At 39.7% G+C, this 21,490-nt stretch overlaps 1 protein-coding gene across 1 annotated transcript in view; it reads left to right on the forward strand.

The window, feature by feature from the left end:
• SORCS3 (sortilin related VPS10 domain containing receptor 3) overlaps window positions 1-21,490 on the forward strand; it is a 616,732-nt gene that overhangs the window by 386,830 nt on the left and 208,412 nt on the right. The window contains exon 5 of the mRNA XM_003825558.7: window positions 13,409-13,482. Coding sequence (XP_003825606.2) covers window positions 13,409-13,482 — 74 coding nt within the window. The remainder of the gene's footprint in view (window positions 1-13,408; window positions 13,483-21,490) is intronic.

Consider the following 21,490-nt stretch of genomic DNA (forward strand, 5'->3'; position numbering starts at 1 on the left):
AGGAGTCAAAAGATCTCTGTCTTAAGGCCAAGGTACTCTTCTTTAATGAGTCCTAGAAGAAGCTTATGACATTCCCTTCTTTAAGAAGCTTCAAATACTCAGCTAGTTGTCATCCCCCATTTGACATAGGGGTAGAGGTTAGCTGAAGACAGGGGGATGAACTTAGTCATAAATATCCAAGCTTCCTCAAGAATTACCTGAACAGAGTTTCTCCCTTCTTCCCCATTTGCATTAAAATCATCTGGGAGCTTGTTAAAACGCAGACATCTGGGTTCTATTCCTGACCCACTGAATTGGATTTTCTGGAGGGGATACTGGAATGTACATTTTTAACAAGGTATCTGGATAACTTTGAAATTTGAGAGCTGCTATTCTGGAGTGAGCCCTTCACCCTAATTACGTAAGACTGAGATTGAGGAATTTAAAGTCTTCTTCAAAACAGCCCAGTTAGTTCATTGCTGAAGCTAGGAGTTGGATCTGACTCTGTGTATTAGCTAGTTAATGCTATGTAACCATCTCCCCCAAAACTTAATGATTTTAAAACAGTAAACATTCATTATTGCTCACATATATATGGGTGATGTTTCTGGTCTCAGCGAGATTCACTTCTGCGCTTATTGTTAACTGTGGTTGAGTAGGCAGTTCTGCCGATCTTGGCTGGGCTCTCTTTTACATTTGGGTAGGTTGGCTGCATGCTGGTCTGAGATGGTCTCAGCTGGGATGTCTGGATTCTCTTCTATATGGTCTGTTACCTCCAGCAGGCTAGCATGGCTGTGCTCACCTAATGGTCACAACATTCTGAGGGATTGGAAGTGTCCAAGGCTCCTGCACAAAACTGGGAAACTGTCATTTACATTGAATTCTGATACCAAAACAAGGAACAAGGACAATCTAGACTTAGGGGGTGAGGAAAGAAATCCTAGCTCTCCAAAGAAGATGCTGAAGATCCTTTTTTTTTTTTTTTTTTTTGAGACAGAGCTTTGCTCTTGTTGCCCAGGCTGGAGTGCAATGGTGGGATCTTGGCTCACTGCAACCTCCACCTCCTGGGTTCAAGCGATTTTCCTGCCTTAGCCTCCCACGTAGCTGGGATTACAGGCATGTGCCACTATGCCTAGCTAATTTTTGTATTTTTAGTAGAGTTGAGGTTTTACCATGTTGGTCAGGCTGGTCTTGAACTCCTGACCTCAGGTGATCTGCCCACTTCAGCCTCCCAAAGTGTTGGGATTACAGGTGTGAGCCACTGCACCTGGCCTGTGGATCCTTTTTACAAAGGTCTTAGATACAGGGAGGCTGAATGAATCTACCAGAGACTGTTACACAGAGTCCTGGGCCTTTTCCACCACATTCAAGTACTTTTAAAACATGTATGTTTGGCCATGTGTAGTGGCTCATGCCTGTAATTCCAGCACTTTGGGAGGCCGAGGTGGGCGGATCACCTGAGGTCAGGAGTTTGAGACCAGCCTGGCCAACATGGTAAACCCCCGTCTCTAGTAAAAACACATGAAAAAATTAGCCAGGGTTGGTGGTGGGTGCCTGTAATCCCAGCTACTCTGGAGGCTGAGGCAGGAGAATTGCTTGAACCCAGGAGTTGGAGGTTGCAGTGAGCCGAGATCACGCCACTGCCCTCCCGTCTGGGCAACAAGGGTGAGACTTAGTCTCAAAAAAACAAACAAACAACACACACACACACACACACACACACACACACACACACACAAAACATCTATGTTTGTTTTACAGATGTTTAGGGAGCATCAGTAGTGAACATTCCCTTGGGTTCTATTTCTAGAATTATTGCTTTTGGATGAAAAATCAAAAATTATATATCTAAAGGAACCTAAGATTTCATTGTTTTAAACCCTAGCAGATACTTTAATTTCTTGTTAATGTCCCCTTAATCAAAGTGTTCATCCATCTTCTGCTGAAACACATCACATTACTCCCTGGAGAACTTGCTGCTGTGTGAGGCAGCTCCTTCCAGCCTCAGGAAATTCTTACCAAGAGGATATTATTTCTTACATCAAGTAAACATTTGCTTCTGCCTAGATTTCACCTTTTGTTTCTGCTTCTGCCCTCCAATGCTACATGGAAGAATGTCTCATTGTCCTCCCAACCTTTGCCTGCACCTGAAAACAGTTATAAACATCTTTCCTTATTGTTCAGTCTTCTCTACCAGCTAATCCAAGTTTCTACAGTTTTTCCCTGGCGTATAGTTTTGAGCTTTCTCAACAATTCAGGTTGTTTCCTTGAAAATGTTTCTCAGGGCCAGGTGCAGTGGCTCATACCTGTAATCCCAGCACTTTGGAAGGCCGAGGCAGGCAGATCACTTGAGGTCAGGAGTTCAAGACCAGCCTGACCAACATGGAGAAACCCCGTCTGTACTAAAAATACAAAATGAGCCAGGTGTGGTAGCAGGCTTCTGTAATCCCAGCTACTCGGGAGGCTGAGGCAGGAGAACCGCTTGAAACCGGAAGACAGAGGTTGCAGTGAGCCACGATTGCGCCACTGCACTCCAGCCTGGGCAACAAGAGCGAAACTCCATTTTAAAAAAAGAAAGAAAGAAAACATTTCTCAGTGGCAGCCAAGAATTTTGGGATGAGCGTTGGTTTTAGAATCAGATACCCTGAAATTTACTTTGAGATTTTGAGCAAGTTCCTAAAACCCTTGGAACCTCAGTATCCTCCTTCAGGAAGTGTGGACGGAAATCACCATCAGTATGTATTTTGTGTCAGTTAACCACTACAACATACATAGAAATGCCTGTCAGGGAAATCCTCCATATATATGAGTTTCTTTCCTTTTTTACTCCTCTGAAAGAATAGCCTTTGAAGTACAAGTTTTTTTCCTATAATATTTTGAATTTGAATGAACTCAGATTTTCTGAGCTGCTACTAATACTAAAATTATGAGGATATTTAAATGTCCTCCTGGAATTATGTTTCAAATGGCATTTCATGTGGTAGGAATAGCAAGGTTTTCATTTCTTCCAAGTTGAAGGTAGCTATTATTATTCTGATACTTAGAGATAGTAATTTAAATTAAATAAATGACCTAAAACTAAGAGATTTAAGTTCTTCTCACTTCTTTTAGATTCAGGCCTTTGGGAAGGAAAAACAAATCTGAACCTGGAAAATAATTAAGGACAAATTGAACACAGTGAGGAGGCCAGGAAAGCAGGCAATAAAGTAGATATTAACAATAGGATGTGATGTGAAACTAAAACCCTTAGAGAAAGAGAAAACATAGGTAGAGGGTGGGGCGGGAATGTGGGCCCATCATCTCATGGAGGAGTATCAGTTTTTGTTCAAAGGGTATGGCTTAATATGAGACATTTCTGAATTGCAGCATGTAAAATGAGTAAAATCTGATTACAGAGGAAAATGGTTGAGGGAATTGGACTGTGGAGACAAAAGAATGGACTTCAGTAAATACTGTGTCAATTGTAAGGTTGTCTTATGTGACTATTAGCTCAGAAAATACTCTTCAGTATAAAGAGGATAAAAGGAATTGTGGACATGATTTGTAAATAAAGGTGCTAGATAAATTCAAGGTACACTGCCATTCATGCACAGCATACTCAAATGAGACATTAGTCCTGTGAGGTTATATTAATTTGTTTTTCTTTCAACAGCAAGAAGGTAACATAAAAGATAGTATGGTGTAGTAAAAAGAGCATTGAGTGAAGTCAGGACCTCTGGGTTCGAATTCCAGCTCTACAGCTGACTAGCTGTGTGACCCTAGGCAAGTCTCTTAGGTTCTCTGAGTTTTAGAGTCTCCATGTGTGAAAAGAACTGTCCAGGTTATCTCTAAGGCCATGTTTATGATTCTCTGATCCTATGTTGTTAAGCAGCCCAGTGGCAGTTTCTATGGGGAGATTAAGATTTCAGATGGGATTCCTCTCATCTAGGAACTTCTATTCTACTTGAAGAGACAGCCTGGAGTTTTGATGCATAAGTGAATGAATGAGTAAGTTGATGTTTGGATGAGTTACATAGAAACAATTAGAGAGCTATAAGAGAAGCCTGTTATTAGAAGCTAGTTGGACACTGTCATTAAATATCAAAAAAGAGAGATGGTGTTTATAGGATACTGTTTCTTCCTCACCGACTTCCTATGGTTTTATAATTTTTCTGAACTAGTTCATAATTTTTGGTATTGTACTCTTACCTGTTTTGGCCAAGGATGGCTTCATGGAAAACAGAGAATTAGAACTAATTTTGAGAGAAGGATAGAATTTTTACAAATTCGGAAAAGGAAGGAGGATTTTTTTCAGGTAGAAAGAATAGACCTTTAAAAGATCTGAAAAGGGATATTCATGTGTTCATTCAGCAAATAGTCATTGAACATCTGCTCTCCCCATACCTGGCACAGTATTAAGCACTTGGGGTTATTAAGGAAGGAATTCCCACTATCTAGAAAGGAAGATATACATTGATCATGAAATTATACAAATACATGTTTTCATGCTTTGATGAATGTTGTGGAATAAGAGAACGGAGAGCCATGAGAGCAGATGACAGTGGACCTGGTGCTGTCTGGGGTGGGAAGTGACCAAAGAGGACTTCCCTTAGGAAGTGTTATTTCCGATGACACCTGACATATGAGTAGGAGTTCAGTACACCAAATGGAAATAGGAAGAAGTCCAAGTGGAAGAAGGGTGTTCTAGATAGAGGGAGTAGCATGTGCAAAAGCCCTGAGACTAGAGAGTTCCTGGCATGTTTGAGAAACTAAATGGGAACCAATGTGGCTGGAACTTGGAAGATAAGTCAGGGAGGGGAAAATACTGGAGGAAAAGGCAAGTGGGAGATGAGCATGATGTCACCCATTTGACAGAGGGTAAACATCAGTGTCAGTATAAGCCAGTTTCTGCATGCTTGACTGAAGGAAATCACTCTATTTCATAGGGTAGGCACTGGGGTATATATATGGGGCAAGCCTCATCTATGATCTCAAATGGATTTTGAGGTGCATAAGCACGTCTTCCAGAGAGGAGGGTACTGACTTGGGAAACAGAAGGTTTGATCATCCAAAGATACAAATGTCCTTTGAAATTGGAGGCAAAGTCAGAAGGATAAGCCTGAAGAATCATACAAAGCCATGGCAAAAATAAGGCTGCCATATTAACTGGCACAGTCTGCTAGAATTGCTTTCTTGGAAGTATGACACTGCCTAAGACTCCATGTTTCTTTCCCTCCCCCTTGTTCATATAATTAAGGAGACTTAAGTGGAAACCCTGCCCATACAGTATCTCTTCATATTCAAGTCTAGGATTCTAATTGCCATAGGCACTAAGGAATGACCCTAGTCCCCTCTTGTAGTCACCCTGCACAAAACACACTTGAGACAATTAAATGAGTCAACCCAAGCATTAGCACCTGCTCCCTATCATGAGGATATCACTGCTCCCTAATCACATGTCAGCAATCTTGTTGTCACTGGCCCTATCCTTCTCAAACTGGGGTTCAAAAACATACCCCTGGGGGACAGTGGTAAAAAGGGAGTATGATAGACACAGTGTTTTTCTGGAGGGTCTGCTTTAACTGAAGATTTATGAAGAAATGTATTCTGAGCATGGGTACAGTATAGAACAGATTACAAAATACCCATGGAATTTTAAGGTGAGAATTATTAGAGAACTAAACATATTTGCACTTGTGTTTAAGATCAAGTCTCCAGATTCTCTGGGGGATGCTGTATTCGTTTGGCTTTTGGAGATGCTTTGATGGAAAACTTTGGGAAGCTGTGATCCTTAAACTATCTTTTTAAATTTAGTCTTGTTTTGATACTGTTTATAAAATACCCTGCCCTTCTCACCAAGTTTTTTTTTTTTTTTTTTTCTTTTTGAGATGGAGTCTGGCTCTGTCGCCCAGGCTGGAGTGCAGTGGTGCAATCTCGACTCACTGCAACCTCCGCCTCCCGGATTCAAGTGATTCTCCTGCCTCAGCCTCCTGAGTAGCTGGGACTACAGGTGCCCGCCACCAGGCCTGGCTAATTTTTGTATTTTTAGTAGAGATGGGGTTTCACCATGTTGGCCAGGCTGGTCTCGAACTCCTGACCTTGTGATCCACCTGCCTCGGTCTCCCAAAGTGTTGGGATTACCAGTGTGAGCTACTACACCCGGCCATCAAGTGCTTATAGTAATTTTTGTGAATTTGCTTGAAAAGTACTTTTTCATTTTTGGTGCTATAATATTGCCTCTTTCAGGCTTCAAGGGGAGATGTGTTGAAATTTGAAAACCAGGTGTGCATCTACCTACATTGTTCCTCTTTTATAGCCTTTGCTGTCACAGCTCATTTTAAAGTACTCATTTTGTCCTTAACATATACATTCTTGTGGAGTTGTCTCTTTCCCTTCTACTTGAATCCTTTAGATGACCTTGTTTGGATCCTTTTCCACTTCTGCTCTTTTTCTCTTTAAGATGTGGCACTTAGACCAATGCACACTGATCCAGGGCCAAGTGAATGGTACTTTTGTAGGAAGATGAGATCATGTTTCTGTCAGGTTTCCAAACTTTTTCCTAATGACCAGAATTTTAGCCACAATTTTTGGGGAAGGACATATCCTTCAGGCCAACTCTGGCTCATCCATCATGACTCAGCTTATGGACCTGCACCCAACCCAGCAGAACTGATCACTCCTTCCTTTGAGTTCTCAGTGGTCTTCTACCTCCGTTGGCACGAGCCTCACTGTGCTGCACTTACCTGTTGATGTGTGTTTCTTCCCATCTAAGTTTTGAGTTTCTGGAGATCAGGGAACCTTGTGCTATTCACCTTTGTATCACCATACTTTGGCACTGAGCCTTGCACATGCTGGGTGCTTAATTAATATGAAACTAGCTGGGAGCAGTGGCTCACACCTGTAAACCCAGCACTTTGGGAGGCCAAGGCTGGTGGATCACCTGAGGTCAGGTGGCAGCTGGAGATGGAAGCTCTTGTCTGGGTACCCAGAGCTTAGAAATGTTCCCACCAGTTATCAAGATCTGTTGAAGACTTTCTGAGGAAGGAACTGAAGACGCAGGTTGGAAAGGACTCCCTGCTGCTGTGAGACTCTGGTTTCTTTCCTGTCTATTACAAATGCCACCACAAACTAAGGGATTCTCCCTGCAGCTCCGTATAGCCCAGCCAAGCTTTCCTACTCTACACTTGTGCCTCCAGGGAAAGAGAGGCAGAGACCTCATTTCTAAGAGAACCAGCCTCATTTTATTTGAAAGACAAAAGACCATCATGAACACAATACAGCAGAATGCTACCTAAACTCCACAAGTTTTGAGTAAAGAATCAGCACAGTTATACATTAAGTTTAACTTTCCTATGAGGAAAGTTTATTTCAGCCCATCCTTTCACTTCTACCTGGGAGATACCCTGGCTTAAGAGAAACTGACCTGAACACTGAAAGATCCCATGAAGTCACATTTTGTTGCCTCTTCTGACTAAGTCTGGTCCACCCTCATATGATCATTATAAATTCACATTTCTTAGAAAGTATCCTGGGGGTGGAGGCATGATGAAGATGCACAGTACAAAGAAATGTAGGCAAATGAGGGTTTAACTTCCAGCCACAGATGTAAAAATCTGGCCTCACAACTAAATGCCTAGGTGGTGACAGGGAAGCCACAGAGAAATGTAGCGTCTCTGTCATTGCTGTCTCTCTCCAGACTGCCTAGTCCTGGCAGGGGGTGTGAGATGCCCATGTTAGTTTCCTAGAGCTGCTGTGACAAAGCCCCATGAACTTGGTGACTTGAAGCAACAGAAATATATTATCTCACATAGAATTCCAAAATCAAGATGTTGGCAGGTGGGGGCTATGCTCCCTGTGAAACGTTTAGGGGAAACCTTCCTTGCCTTTTTCTAGCTTCTGGTGGTTGCTGGTTTAGAAAACATGTCTTAAGCCATCCTTGGCTTGTAGATGTGTCACTCTAATCCTCCATCTTCTCATGGAGTTCTCCTTATGTGTCTTTACGTAGGATTCCCTGCCTGCCTGTCTGCTTATGAGCCTACATTTCTCCTTATGAGAACACCAGTCATACTGGATTAGGGCCCACCCTAACACCCTCATTTTAACTTGATTACATCTGCAAAGAATTATTTCCAAGTAAGGTCACATTCTGAGATGCTGGAGGCTGGGACTTTATCTTTCTTGAGGGACACAAATTCAACCCATAACAATGCCTGTGACTCTCCTATGATCTCATATTATTCTTTGAACAGGCTTTCCGGGTACAGTCTTTTGTTCTTCCTGTGGAATATTCTATTGATTAAATTGCCTCTTTAGTTCTTCAGCTATCAGATGCTTTTCTCTGGCAGGCCAATGTAATTAGGGAACTAATAACGGAATCAATAAGGAAAAGAGTATGTTCTTTCATATTTTCCAGCTGTTCCAGTGATTCATTTAGTCCTCGCTCTGTGTTTGTTGCTGCTGAATTTGTGCTTGTTAAAAGATACGTGGCCATGACATACAGTGGAAAGAAGGGAAGGGAGATGATCTCGATTGGTCTCTGGTAATGTCCAGGAGGGACATGTTTGCTGGGAGAGGGTATCATGTGGCAGGATATGGAAGAGAACATGGCCTCATTTATGTAACTGTATAAACAAGGAAAGTTTTTAAAGATGTTTATTGTTTGGAAAACACACTTTATTTTAATGTTGCATGAAACATGTTGAGTTGAAGCCATGCAGGACTGTATAAACATCCTGTGAGCTGATGCATTGCCTGTATAAGGAAGGATTCAACACTAACTGTGATAATTTCTGGGACATTGTCCTATTTTTGGAAAATTCAATATTGCTTTATCTAATTCCAGTTTCCTCATGAAAAAAATAGAACTTTAATTCATGGCCTTTTAAAAGGTAGTTTGAGAGATAAATATACACATGGTAATTAGAAATTTACTGTAACAAAAATATAAATAGAATAAAATGTAGGCTTAAGTTACTATTGAAATATAATACACATTTATTGTTCAAACATCTAAAAATGATGGAAACTTCAAAAATATATAAATTACCCGTAATCTCACAATTCAGAAGCGACCACTGCTAAAATTTTGGCATATTTCCTTCTAATATGTTTCAAGTTTTTGTAATACTTTAACATCGATATCAATAAATGCATGTTTTATAACATATTTTTAAATTAATAATGTCATGAGAATTTTAATATCCTTAAATAATCTTCTAAAACTTACTATTAAATGTTGACATATGTGTTTTATTTCTATTTTAATGTTAGACCTATAATTTTGTAATCACAAAAGTAATATTTATTTATAATAATTTAAAGAAACCTAGAGGACAAAAAGAAGAACATACTAATTGCCCACAGTCTTGCCATTGCAGAGATAACTAGTATCAATACCAAGGCATACTTTGCATGGCAGTATAATTGCATGCATTTCTGTTTCCACTGATCGTGGCATTTTTGACCTTTGTAACCCCAGCTCTTAGTTCAGTTCCTAGAGCATAGTAGTTGTTTGATACACTTTTAGTGACTGAATGAATAAGTGATTAAATGAAGAAGTAGATGTGTAAGTGGAGAGGTTTTCAAGATCCAACTCGTGGTAGAATAAAATATGTTTCAGACTCAGCAACTTACTGCAGATTGAGAGACAAGGTAGCTAACTCAAAGCCCTTAATGAATAGGAGCCTGCTCTTTCTGTTCATCTCAATCAGCCTCCAGGAGGATAATTCAATTTAATTTTTTTTCCATCAGTCAAACTGAAGAGCTGAAAAAGCAAAACCAGAGATAGGCAAGGCAGGAAGTGAAACAGGCCTGAGTGAGAAGGTCAGCAGTGGCTCTCTCGCTCTCTTTTTTTTTTTTGAGATGGAGTCTTGCTCTGTCACCCAGGCTGGAGTGCAGTGGTGTGATCTTGGCTCACTGCAGCCTCCGCCTCCCAGGTTCAAGCAATTCTCCTGCCTCAGCCTCCCAAGTAGCTGGGACTACAAGCACCTGCTGCCATGCCCAGCTAATTTTTGTATTTTTAGTAGAGATGGGGTTTCACCACGTTGGCCAGGATGGTCTTGATCTCCTGACCTTGGGATCCACCTGCCTCAGCCTCCCAAAGTGCTGGGATTACAGGCATGAGCCACTGCGCCCAGGTCCTCACTCTCTTTATGTTAGAAAGAGTGTGAGAGGACAGGAGCCATGCTGCTCTCAAGGGTGACCCAGCAAGAGCTCTGCCACCACCAGGTCGTCCGTGATGGAACTGATGATTTCTCTGAGGATGGAGACTCTAACAGTGTCAGTGTGACCCTCATGGTTTTTACCTGGCCTGTTTCAAGTGTTTGCAGCAGAGGAAGACACAATCATGTTGGGTTTTGTTGAAAGAATTTGGTACTTTGCTATGTTTGGAATCAGGGCTGGCAGATTTTGAACTTTGGGTTATAGAAGGTTCCATCCAAAGTCTCTTTTATATTTAATTGGAAAACATGTCTTAAGTCTAAGCATCTGTCCCTCAGGTACCTGCCATAGGAAGGAGAGTGATCCATTTTTTAAAACCCTACATGAAAAACTTAGTCTTTGCAATAAAATATATGGATATATTCTCCCCAATGGGATGGTCTGGTCCTTAAAAACCTGCTGCTTTTTCCCACCTCTCAATATAAATATACATACAGATAGATATAGAAATATCCACAAATAGATAGGCAGAGGGATAGAAAGAGAGACAGGGAGATGGAAGGACAGACAGACAAACAGTGTCCACCACTTTTGGCCAACAACAGTCATCATATCCCTTCTTTTTCTTAAAGGTGCTCGTAGAGCTAACCTCGAACACTAGGCCATATTGGCACCTTTGCTCCTGTTGTCTCGAGGCCTGGCTCAAAATATATTTTTCCAGGAGGTCTCATTGTTTAATTTCTACCCCGGTTAATCTTTCCCATCTTTCAACCTCTAGAGCTTTAGCCCTTGCCCCAATTTTCCCTTTGACATGGTGTGTCTGTAAGTGTATATGAAGATCAGGGAGAAGCTACTCTGTTTGCTTCCTAAACAATTGAATGGGTTTTGTGTACTATGTAATTTAGTGGTTGTAGAGCTTTGTAGTGTTTTATTCACCAAGTTGGTGAATAAAGAAAGTGACTAGAGGGTGGTAAGATATTTCTTGCATGCATAATTGAACATATATTGTAGTTAGTACTTACTCATGTACTGAGAGCCCAGTTTAGATAAATACTGTGAGAGTTAGTGTAAAGTCAGTGTGGTATAGTAGAAACTTGTGATCAGCCAAATCATGTATATATTTTCTGTATAGTTGATATAGTCACTATGCAGCACCAAGCATCAGTACCTTCATCTATAAAATGAATGTGCTAAATATATATATTTAGCATATATAAATATATATATATTTGTATATATATTTAGCATATTCATTTTATATACATTTTTAGCATATATATAAGAAATATATAAATATATATGTGTGTATATATGTATGTATATATATTTACATATATATATAAAATGGGTTCAAGATCTTTTATTTTCAGAGCTTGCAACAGTTGGTGAGCAATGCTAGCTAAGCTGATATAATCTGAAGGCCATCCAACCTTTCTCTTTAGGCACTCCACCAACAGAATCTCTTTCTTGCAAACAGGATCATAGACCAATTGGGATCTGTCTCCATGTGTGTGTGGGAAGAGGTCCTCTCCCCCACACTTTTCCCAACAAATTGTTTTATAACCAAATGCAACTCAAACCTATAACACAGCTAGTAGTCAGCTGTATATATCTGACAACATTACAGGCTATTTTGAGGATTAAAAAATATATATATATACACACACACATATATATAACTATATATATACATATAACTATATGTACATATATAACTATATATACATATATACCTACATACATACACATTTAATTGTATGTGTGTATATATACATATATAAAACTGTCTCTACTAGACAAAAATAGTTTTATGGCTCCGTTGTTCAATAAATATTTGCTGAATTAAATTGAAATGAGTCAAAACTTTTCTGAGCCCCACAAAACTTTTTTGAGATTACCGGAAGTTTATACAAAAAATTATTTCTGTATGAGTTGTAACATTATCAACTTAGAACTTTCCAGATGGCGAAGTTATCCAACTGTGGTGTGCTGGGAAGAACAGCCCTATAGGAGAGCAGATATTGGGGATGTGATCACAGGAATATACTTTGTGTGGTCCAATTTCTATAAACTTGAGAGCCACTCTGGCTTCCTCAATGTTCCCATCTGTAAAAGTTTTTGGGAAAAACATAAGGATGGTGGAATTCTCATGATAAACTTGGGTCATGATTCCGTGGAAGGAGACTTGAGCCAGGCATCAGAAAACTCAAATCCTAGTTTCTTTGACCAAGACTTATCTTCTCCAAGATTGTTTTGTTAATTGTGAAATAGGAGGTTTATGTTCTCACCTGTTAGAGGTGTTTATGTTCTCACATGGCATTGTAAAACTACTGATGCACAAAGGTGACTAAGGCATGATCCCTGCCCCCTTATGACTCGTAGTCTAGCAGGGTAGAGACATGCCAACCAGCAATGGATTACTATGAACAGCTTCTTAGAGGCAGGCAGTAAATACAGTGGTGGCACCGTGGAAGCTTAGTAACTAACTCTGCCTGGGCAGATTGCAGAATGCTTAAGAGCAGGGATTTAAGTTAGTAATAACTGTCCTACCTTCCTTTCAGGATTGTGGTAAGGCTCAAATGTATATGAAAGAACAACATGGTAGAATTATTATTATTATCATTATTATTATTATTCCATTGGCAGTTAGAATCAGATGTTTTACTTCTAGACTTTCAATTGAAAATATACCCAATACTCCTAGTTAGTCACTTATAGGGATGCTGGCTTATCCCTAAGGTGTTATAAAGGGGTCAGACTCTACATTCAAAAAGTAAGCGAACATGGAATAAAAAGAAGAGTGGCCTAGCCTTGCCATCTTGCAAAAACATAGGAGTGTGAATGAGCCTGGTCTTTTTGGTGACAATGAAGAGCTCCATTTCATTTAGATAATCTATAGAGCAGTAAGAAATGAAAGGAAAAGCACAATATTTTGCATGTAATATTGGCTCATATATCAGCTGATGAGCATTTTTATATGTAGTCTTATTTTTCCTGGGAGCACAGAATCTGCCTCTTCTTGTCTACATGACGATGGAGACAGTGATGGCCATCAGAAGTGTATTTATACTCTCCTCAAAAGTATCAGTTGATTGGATGTATATTGAGAACCCACGTAATGCTAGAAGATACCATGATAAGCAGTCATATTCCTACCTTTTTATCTGGATAAAATAAATGCCTACTTGGGTGTGTTGGGCACTCTGGTGTTGGGATGCTGCAGGGAAAACATCTGTATTCATGCCCAGCAGTGGTTCTTTGAGACTTACATTCTCACTTCATTGTTTTGCAGCTCTACAGCTCCATGGACTTTGGAAGACGGTGGCAACTCATGCATGAACGCATCACACCCAACAGGTTTTATTGGTAAGCCCTATCCACACACTCATTACTTCTTAGATAAAGAATTATCAAACAGCGTAGCACTCTAGACAGCTCTGGACAGTTGCAGCTCTTGCAGACAAATGTGTTCCAGTCCTTTGCTGCACAGAGTGGTTTGTAGAATAGCAGCATCAGCATCACCTGGGGACTTGTTAGAAATGCAGAATCTCAGGCCCTATTAAGACTTACGAAACTGGGATTTGCATTTAACATGATCCTTTGCTGACTCATGTGCACATGAAAGTTTGAGAGGCACTGGGCTTAAAGAGCTCTGTGAGAAGGGTCATGATCAGGTGCTCTTTGCTATGTACTAACCCCCTCTTTTTGGAAAAGTGCATATATTTTATGTACATATTCTAAAAAGCAGTATTTTCCCAAAATGTACTCTGGAGAACAGCAGTTCCACAAAATGCTTCTTCTTTCATAAGAGTTTCTGTGGTCAAATAAATTCAGGTTATGATAATTCAATTTTATACTCCTGGAAACTCAGGATTCATGTTAAGATATTAAAGACTCTGGAGAAGCGCTGAATGAAGAATTCTGCCAAACTTGAAGTCACTGATTCCCAAACTTATTTCACTACAGAATCCTTTTCTCATGTCACATGTGATAAATCCTTCAGAACTACCTCTGTAGGTCATATTTTGAAAAACCTTTTATGGGAATGAATACATGTTTCAAATGGAATATAAGCCCTTCCTCCTAATCAGGAAGTGTTTTATTAATTAGTATTCCTTTATGCATGCATACTATTTTTATCTTGGTTGTAACAAGTTTTGTACAAATTTGCCTTTTACACTTGCTTGCTATAACATGAAAATGCTTCTTACTTTTATCTTGCTTTCATTTTAGCAGAAGTGATGGCTAAAGGAAGGGAGATTAAGAGGCGTACACCAAAGTATATAGCATGCTTAATTATATGCTTAATGAAAAAAAAAAGATTTGGTTAGGCACAGTGGCTCATGTCTGTAATCTCAGTACTTTGAGAGGCTGAGGTGGGAGGATTGCTTGAGGCCAGGAGTTCAAGACCAGCCTGGTCATTATAGTGATACCCTGTCTCTACAAATAAATAAAAAATGAGCTGGCCATCAGTGTCATGCCCCTGTAGTCCCAGCTACTCAGGAGGCTGAGATGCAGTGATCACTTGAGCTCAGGAGTTCAAGGCTGCGGTGTACTCTAGCTTGGGTGACAGAGAATAGGCTACTGCCATCATAGAGATTAGGCCACCGTACTCTAGCTTGGGTGACAGAGCGAGACTCTGTCTCAAAAAAAAATTTTTGTTGGAAGTTGTACTCATTCCGTGTCTCTTACAAATATCTTATGAACACTCCCTTAAAAACTCATGTGATAGCCGTTTATGCCTTACACAACTTAGGGATATGCTGTGTGTGTGTTGAAGATGGTGGTAACAAATACCTTGTACATACACACATTCATACCAACATCTTTGGAAGCAATGGCTTCAACCCATTCCATCTGCATCCACAAAACTATGTTTAGATTTTAAATGAAGATTGCCTAAGCATTCTATGAAAAATCAACTGTTTTTTTTTGTTTTGTTGTTTTGTGTTGTTTTGTTCTTTGTACATGGTTCGGAGTAGTTGGGAGAGAAAAGGGAGTTGGCAGTATTGCTCTTGACTCAACACCTGGGCTATCTCCAGCATGTTTGCCCCTTACAGGCCTACTATTATTTCATCTGTAGCTGTTATTGCAACTATTATTTTGCCTGTATTTGGAACTATGGAGGTTTTTCAATAGACTGAGGCAGAAAAAGGAAATATTTGTTTTTCTGCTATTTCACTTATAGAACTACAGCCTTTACTGAGCTGAGATAGTCCAGTTTCTCAGTATGCCACCACTCAGAAGTCCAGAATTCGAAAAAAAAAAAAAAAAAAAAGAAAGAAAGAAAAGAAAGAAAGAAAGGAAGCGAAAGAAAGAGCCCTCTGCTGTTGCTGGAACAAACTCTTGAGATGATAAGGCAGTTGGCCAACTAGAAAGTCAGGTTAGTAGAGGAGGAAAGCACACTGGGCTAGATGAACCATGCCACTGTGTCTGAATGAAATTAAGTGCCTAAGAAGCAACATTTTCCTATATTTTGCAAAGAGCAAGAGGAGAAGGTTCTAGCTTCTGTCATCCACCCTCTTCCTTTATGCAGTAAAAAAGAACAAGTTCCTAGGTCCTGATAATTGTGTTTTGTCTCTTCTCCACTCTGTGCTTCTTCATATATGCTCCCAAGGGGAAATATAACAGTTTATGCCTGTGCTGGATAGTCAAGTGGTAGTTTTGAATATTCAATTTTTGTAATTATCACTTCTCCATTTCTGATATATAATTACCATGATTATTCTTTTAGGTGTCATGTGAGTCATGGCAAAAGAGCTTATTTTACATAGACATTTTTTTTTAATCCAAAGACAGAATTCAGGGTTTTCTAAAGCTCTAAACCGCTTATATTGAAAATATATGTCTTGTATAGGTTAGGGATGTAAATATTAACTTGTTATCTCCTTGAGAAAAGACAAAATATGCATTTCTCTGGGTATAGAACAAACCTTGGCTTAAGTGGGACCTCTTTAACCTATGGTTCCCTCATCCATCTAATGGGAACAGTATTTTTGTTGTCAATTTCATAAGGTTATTGAAAGGAGCAGATGTATCAAGTGGACACTTGGCTATTTCACTTCTCCATTGATTTAAGTACTATGTTTATTACTAGTACTCAAGAACATGTCACATAAGTGAATTGTCATTTTGCTGGGCACAAATGTGAATCTTGTGTACAGTAAGGCTGGTGCCCATGGGCATGTGATAACAACTGAATGGGTCTGATTTATTGCCAAGAATCCACATCTCAGCTGAACATTATTGTTCTCTACTTTTTGTTGAGTCATAATTCTTCTAATTCTTATGAAGTGATCAACCAAAACAAAACAATAACATGCATGAAAATGATTTCTTTGGGAGAGAGGGTGTAGAGGGAAGAGGTATTGAGGGTGGTTGGGGAACGCTGAGTGGAAAGCAGCCATGGTAAAAACAAGACATTGAAATGAGAGACGATGTTAAAAAGACTTTTAACTTGTGGTATGTAGACAAATAGAGTGAACATGGGATTCAGAAGAAATATTACAAATAACAATATTTGATTGTTGTGATTCATAGCTTTGCTCCTGTGACCCTGCGCAAATATTGTTATTTATAAGCTCCACATTTGCAAGTGTCTAAAGGATAGATCCTTCATGAGTGTCCGGTTTCTTCTCCCATGCTACTCGCAGTTGTTGGCAAGTAGCAGCTTAGAGGGGGATTTGTGCAGAAGAACACTGTGCTCCAGAAGTGATTTCTGACGAGGACACAGCAGAAAGAACGAACCCCGTGCATGTCTCTCGTCTGTTCCGTCATCTACAGTGATGATTGTTGTAATGGTTGTTAGAATACATTGGAAATTGTAAGGAGTTATCATTATTATCCGCTTCTTCATTAGTGCCCCACCCTTCTTGTGGGTTAGGCAGAGCATGGAACATAATATTCATTAGCATCAATACTAAGAGCTTCACCTGGAAATATTTTTATGAATTCTGGATGTTCTAATCCAATCAAGATAGGTCACCTAGGAATCTTACACCATGGAGTGACTCAGCCATCAATCTCAGGCTACAAGAAGAAAGACAACTGACATGAACATTCCTTGTTTATATGTGACCCTTCCACTCACTTGATACCTGGTCACCAGGTAATCACCAGGGCTGTCTAATGCTTCCCCCACTTTTTTAACCTCAGCTGCTTCCGAAATTGTAATTTGCATGGAGAGCAGATAAATGGAGTAAGTGTCCTTAACATATTCCCTTCATTCTTCCTAGGCTCTGCTATGGCAGAGTTGTTGTCATGGGGGAAAAGCTTTTCTGTTTTTTTTAATATTAAAAAATATATATCCTACTGAGCTACAGATGAATAGTATTCCACTCTTCCCTTGGGAGATATTTAACAAGCAGGCATATTCGGCAGTGGGAAGATTTTTTTTTTCCTTTGCACATCCAATGTGAATACTTGTTGTGATTCACAGCTTTGCTCCTGTGACTCTGCACTCTCCTAACATGCTCAGCCTCTTTGGGCATCTTTTCCAATGAAGTCACAGGTGTGCTAGGCCTTCCAGAATTCTCTGTGTAACTAGAATGACCTCAAAGTGCCTCTGGTCTCTGATGGCATTCACTTGTATGGTATCCTAAAACACGGAAGGAATGTCTCCAATGCATCCTCTTTACTGATTTCCCTCCTCCCCTCCTTAATTATTCTTTCTCTTGAAAGAATTAGGTCCCGTTTTTGTCCCTCTTCTTTATCATTGCTGCAGGAAATTGTGCTGATAAAGTAATGTACTCTAAGGTATCAGGAACTTCAATTCTTACCCCTTTTCTGAGATATTTGGATTGCAACATGGACTGGCTTGAGCATTAGGAAACCTTTAAGAAGACAACAGACATACTATAAGTTCTATATCAGGCCATGTTAGGCAATGCAGGGAATGTGTATCTTGAAGACTGCTGTATCTGCTATGATGCCTGGTTTAGGATGAAAAGTGGCTGGTGTGTAAAGGTAGGTAGGTTGGGCTCTAGGTCTTTATTGTACTTTGCTTAAGGCCAGCTTACACACTATGGGTTTCTAGTGGTGTTTGTGCCAGCAACTTCTCATCTGCTTTTTCAGAAAGGCCATGAGGGAAGGGAGGAAGAATGGAAAAACAAAGTGTGTCCCTCCTGGTGTGTGTAGACAAGAGGTCCTAGGGAAATGCCCTTTAAAAGAGACACATGAAAAAATGCTCATCATCACTGGCCATCAGAGAAATGCAAATCAAAACCACAATGAGATACCATCTCACACCAGTTAGAATGGCGATCATGAAAAAGTCAGGAAACAACAGGTGCTAGAGAGGATGTGGAGAAATAGGAACACTTTTACACTGTTGGTGGGACTGTAAACTAGTTCAACCATTGTGGAAGTCAGTGTGGCGATTCCTCAGGGATCTAGAACTAGAAATACCATTTGACCCAGCAATCCCATTACTGGGTATATACCCAAAGGATTATAAATCATGCTTCTATAAAGACACATGCACATGTGTGTTTATTGTGGCACTATTCACAATAGCAAAGACTTGGAACCAACCCAAATGTCCAACAATGATAGACTGGATTAAGAAAATGTGGCACATATACACCATGGAATACTATGCAGCCATAAAAAATGATGAATTCATGTCCTTTGTAGGGACATGGATGAAGCTAGAAACCATCATTCTCAGCAAACTATCGCAAGGACAAAAAAACCAAACACCGCATGTTCTCACTCACAGGTGGGAATTGAACAATGAGAACACATGGACACAGGAAGGGGAACATCACACACCGGGGCCTGTTGTGGGGTGGGGGGAGGGGGGAGGGATAGCATTAGGAGATATACCTAATGTTAAATGACGAGTTAATGGGTGCAGCACACCAACATGGCACATGTATACATATGTAACTAACCTGCACGTTGTGCACATGTACCCTAAAACTTAAAGTATAATTAAAAAAAAGAGAAAGTGGTGATAACGAAAAAGAAGACAGACTAAAAACTGTTTCAAGACAGTCTTTCCTTTCCAATCTTTCATGTTCTTAGTTTTCCAGGTCTCTTTTTGTATGCATATGTTCTTTTATATGTAGCCTAAATATATACATGTGAGTGTGTATAATCTGCCTTTCTCTTCTTAATGTTCTATCCTTACAATTTTTGTGTCATTATAAAATCTTTATAACCATTTTTAATTTGTGCAATATCTTATTACACAAAGATACATGCTTTATTCTATTTTATTTTTTATCAGACATTGAAAATTTTCACATTTTTGATGATCTTAAGTAATGGTTTTATTGACATTTGTATGCATAGGTCTTTAACATCAAGAATTATTTTCTTGGACCAGTGTTTTAGGTAGCCCAAGTAAAGACTTGACTGCATTTTTTTGCAGTGTCACATTTCAATAATAAGACCCCAATTCAACACTAAAAGTATTTCAGCAAAGTAACTTTTTACTGAACCTTTTCTTGAAGAGGGTTACAAAGAAGCATTACATCAGCCAACACACGAGTCTTCCTAAAACTCCTCTGTTCATATCTGTCCTGACCATCATGGGAGTTACTTTCTCATCCTCTCCTTCCCTTTCATGGACTCTAAAGCTATTCTGTCACAGTGATTTATTGTCCACAGTCCATCCCCTTCCAGAACTCCCCTTACACCCACACACTTCTCCCCAAGTATCATAGCTTTTCTTATGTAAAACAATCTACCCTCTCTCCTTAACCCTCCATCTATCACCCTCACCCACCCCAGAAATTAAATGTAATATCCCTTAGGTGCACATTCCTTACAACACGGAGGAGGGAGAATTGGTAATAGTTAGGGTTTAATATTAGTTAAGGTTTAGTATTTTTGGTTTAATCACTACTATAAGAAGAAGTTTATCATATCAAAATATACACATTTTGAAGACTAAAATCATGTCCTTTGCAGCAAAATGGATGGAGCTAGAGGCCATAATTCTAAGTGAATTAACATAGGAACAGAAGACCAAATAGCACATGTTCTCACTTATAAGCAGGAGCTAAACCTTGGATATGGACATAAAGGTGGGTACAATAGACACTGGAGACTACCAGAAGGGTGCGAGGAGGGCAAGGGCTGAATAACTACCTATTGGGTACTATGCTTACTACCTGGGTTACAGGTTCAGTCGTATCTCAAATTTCAACGTCACACAATATACCTTTGTAGGAAACCTGCACATGTACCCACTGATTCTAAAGTAAAAGTTGACATTAAAAATAAATAGAACACTAGAAAAACTATATATATGTATATATGTGTATATGTGTATGTGTATATATATACATACATACACACACACACACACACACACATTTTGAACATCTTAAAACCTGTCATTCAAAATATTACCCAAACTGTGTTCTGTTGTATATTCCCACCTGTAACATATGGCAGTATCAGTCTATTTAGTTAATATTTACTTCTTCCTTTTGGGAGACAGCCTCCAAGTGGGCTCCACTGATCTCTGCCTTCTGGAAATCCTGCCAGTCTATGGTGTTCTCTTCTTGAGTATAGACTGGATTAGTGGCTTGCTTCTAGTGAATGGAATATGGCAGAGGTAACGAGCTTTTTTGGGGAGTAGGTTACCAAAAGACAATGTTTTCATCTTGCGTGCATTCTCATGCTTACTTGCTCAAAGCAAGCTACCATGTTGTTAGCTGCCTTATTGAGAGCCCCATGTGTCAAGGAATGGAGGGAGATCTCCAGCCAAAAGCCAATGAGAAACTAATGGCCCGACAGCTTAGTTCTAGTGTGGAAATGAATCCTATCAACAGTCACATGAGTGAGTTCAAAAGCAGATCCTTCTCCAGTCAAGCCTTCATATGAGACTTCAGCCCTGGCAAACACTTTGATAGAAGCCTTGTAAGAGACCTTCTCAGACAGAGGCACCTAGCTGAGTTGTGCCTGGATTCCTGACCAACAGAAACAGTGAGACAATACGTATTTGTTGTTTTTAGCTCCTAAGTTTTGTAGTAATCTGTTACACAGAATTATTAAGAGATAACCAATATGCTTTTCTCTGATCCTTATTCTTTGCTTGTTTATTTTATAACATAAGGTTCTACTTCTGTCTACACGTAGCCTCCTGTCTACATACAACTACTTCTGTCTTGGACTACTTCCTCTGTTTTCTCTTCATTGTTATCAACCTTAGATATTTCATTTTGCCCATTGTTTGGGTGTGTCCTTGAAATAGAAAAATATCACCATGTTCTGGTATTCCTGACACCTATGCCCAGACTCTATGGGATTTGACAGTTGATCAACAAACCTCAGAGCCCTATCCTCAACATGAGTGAGGCTTACTTAATATCATGAGATTGCCTGACTTTGTTATACTTTATTATTTTATAGTTTGATG

This window comes from Pan paniscus, chromosome 8 (genome assembly GCF_029289425.2).
Source record: "Pan paniscus chromosome 8, NHGRI_mPanPan1-v2.0_pri, whole genome shotgun sequence".
Taxonomy (NCBI): domain Eukaryota; kingdom Metazoa; phylum Chordata; class Mammalia; order Primates; family Hominidae; genus Pan; species Pan paniscus.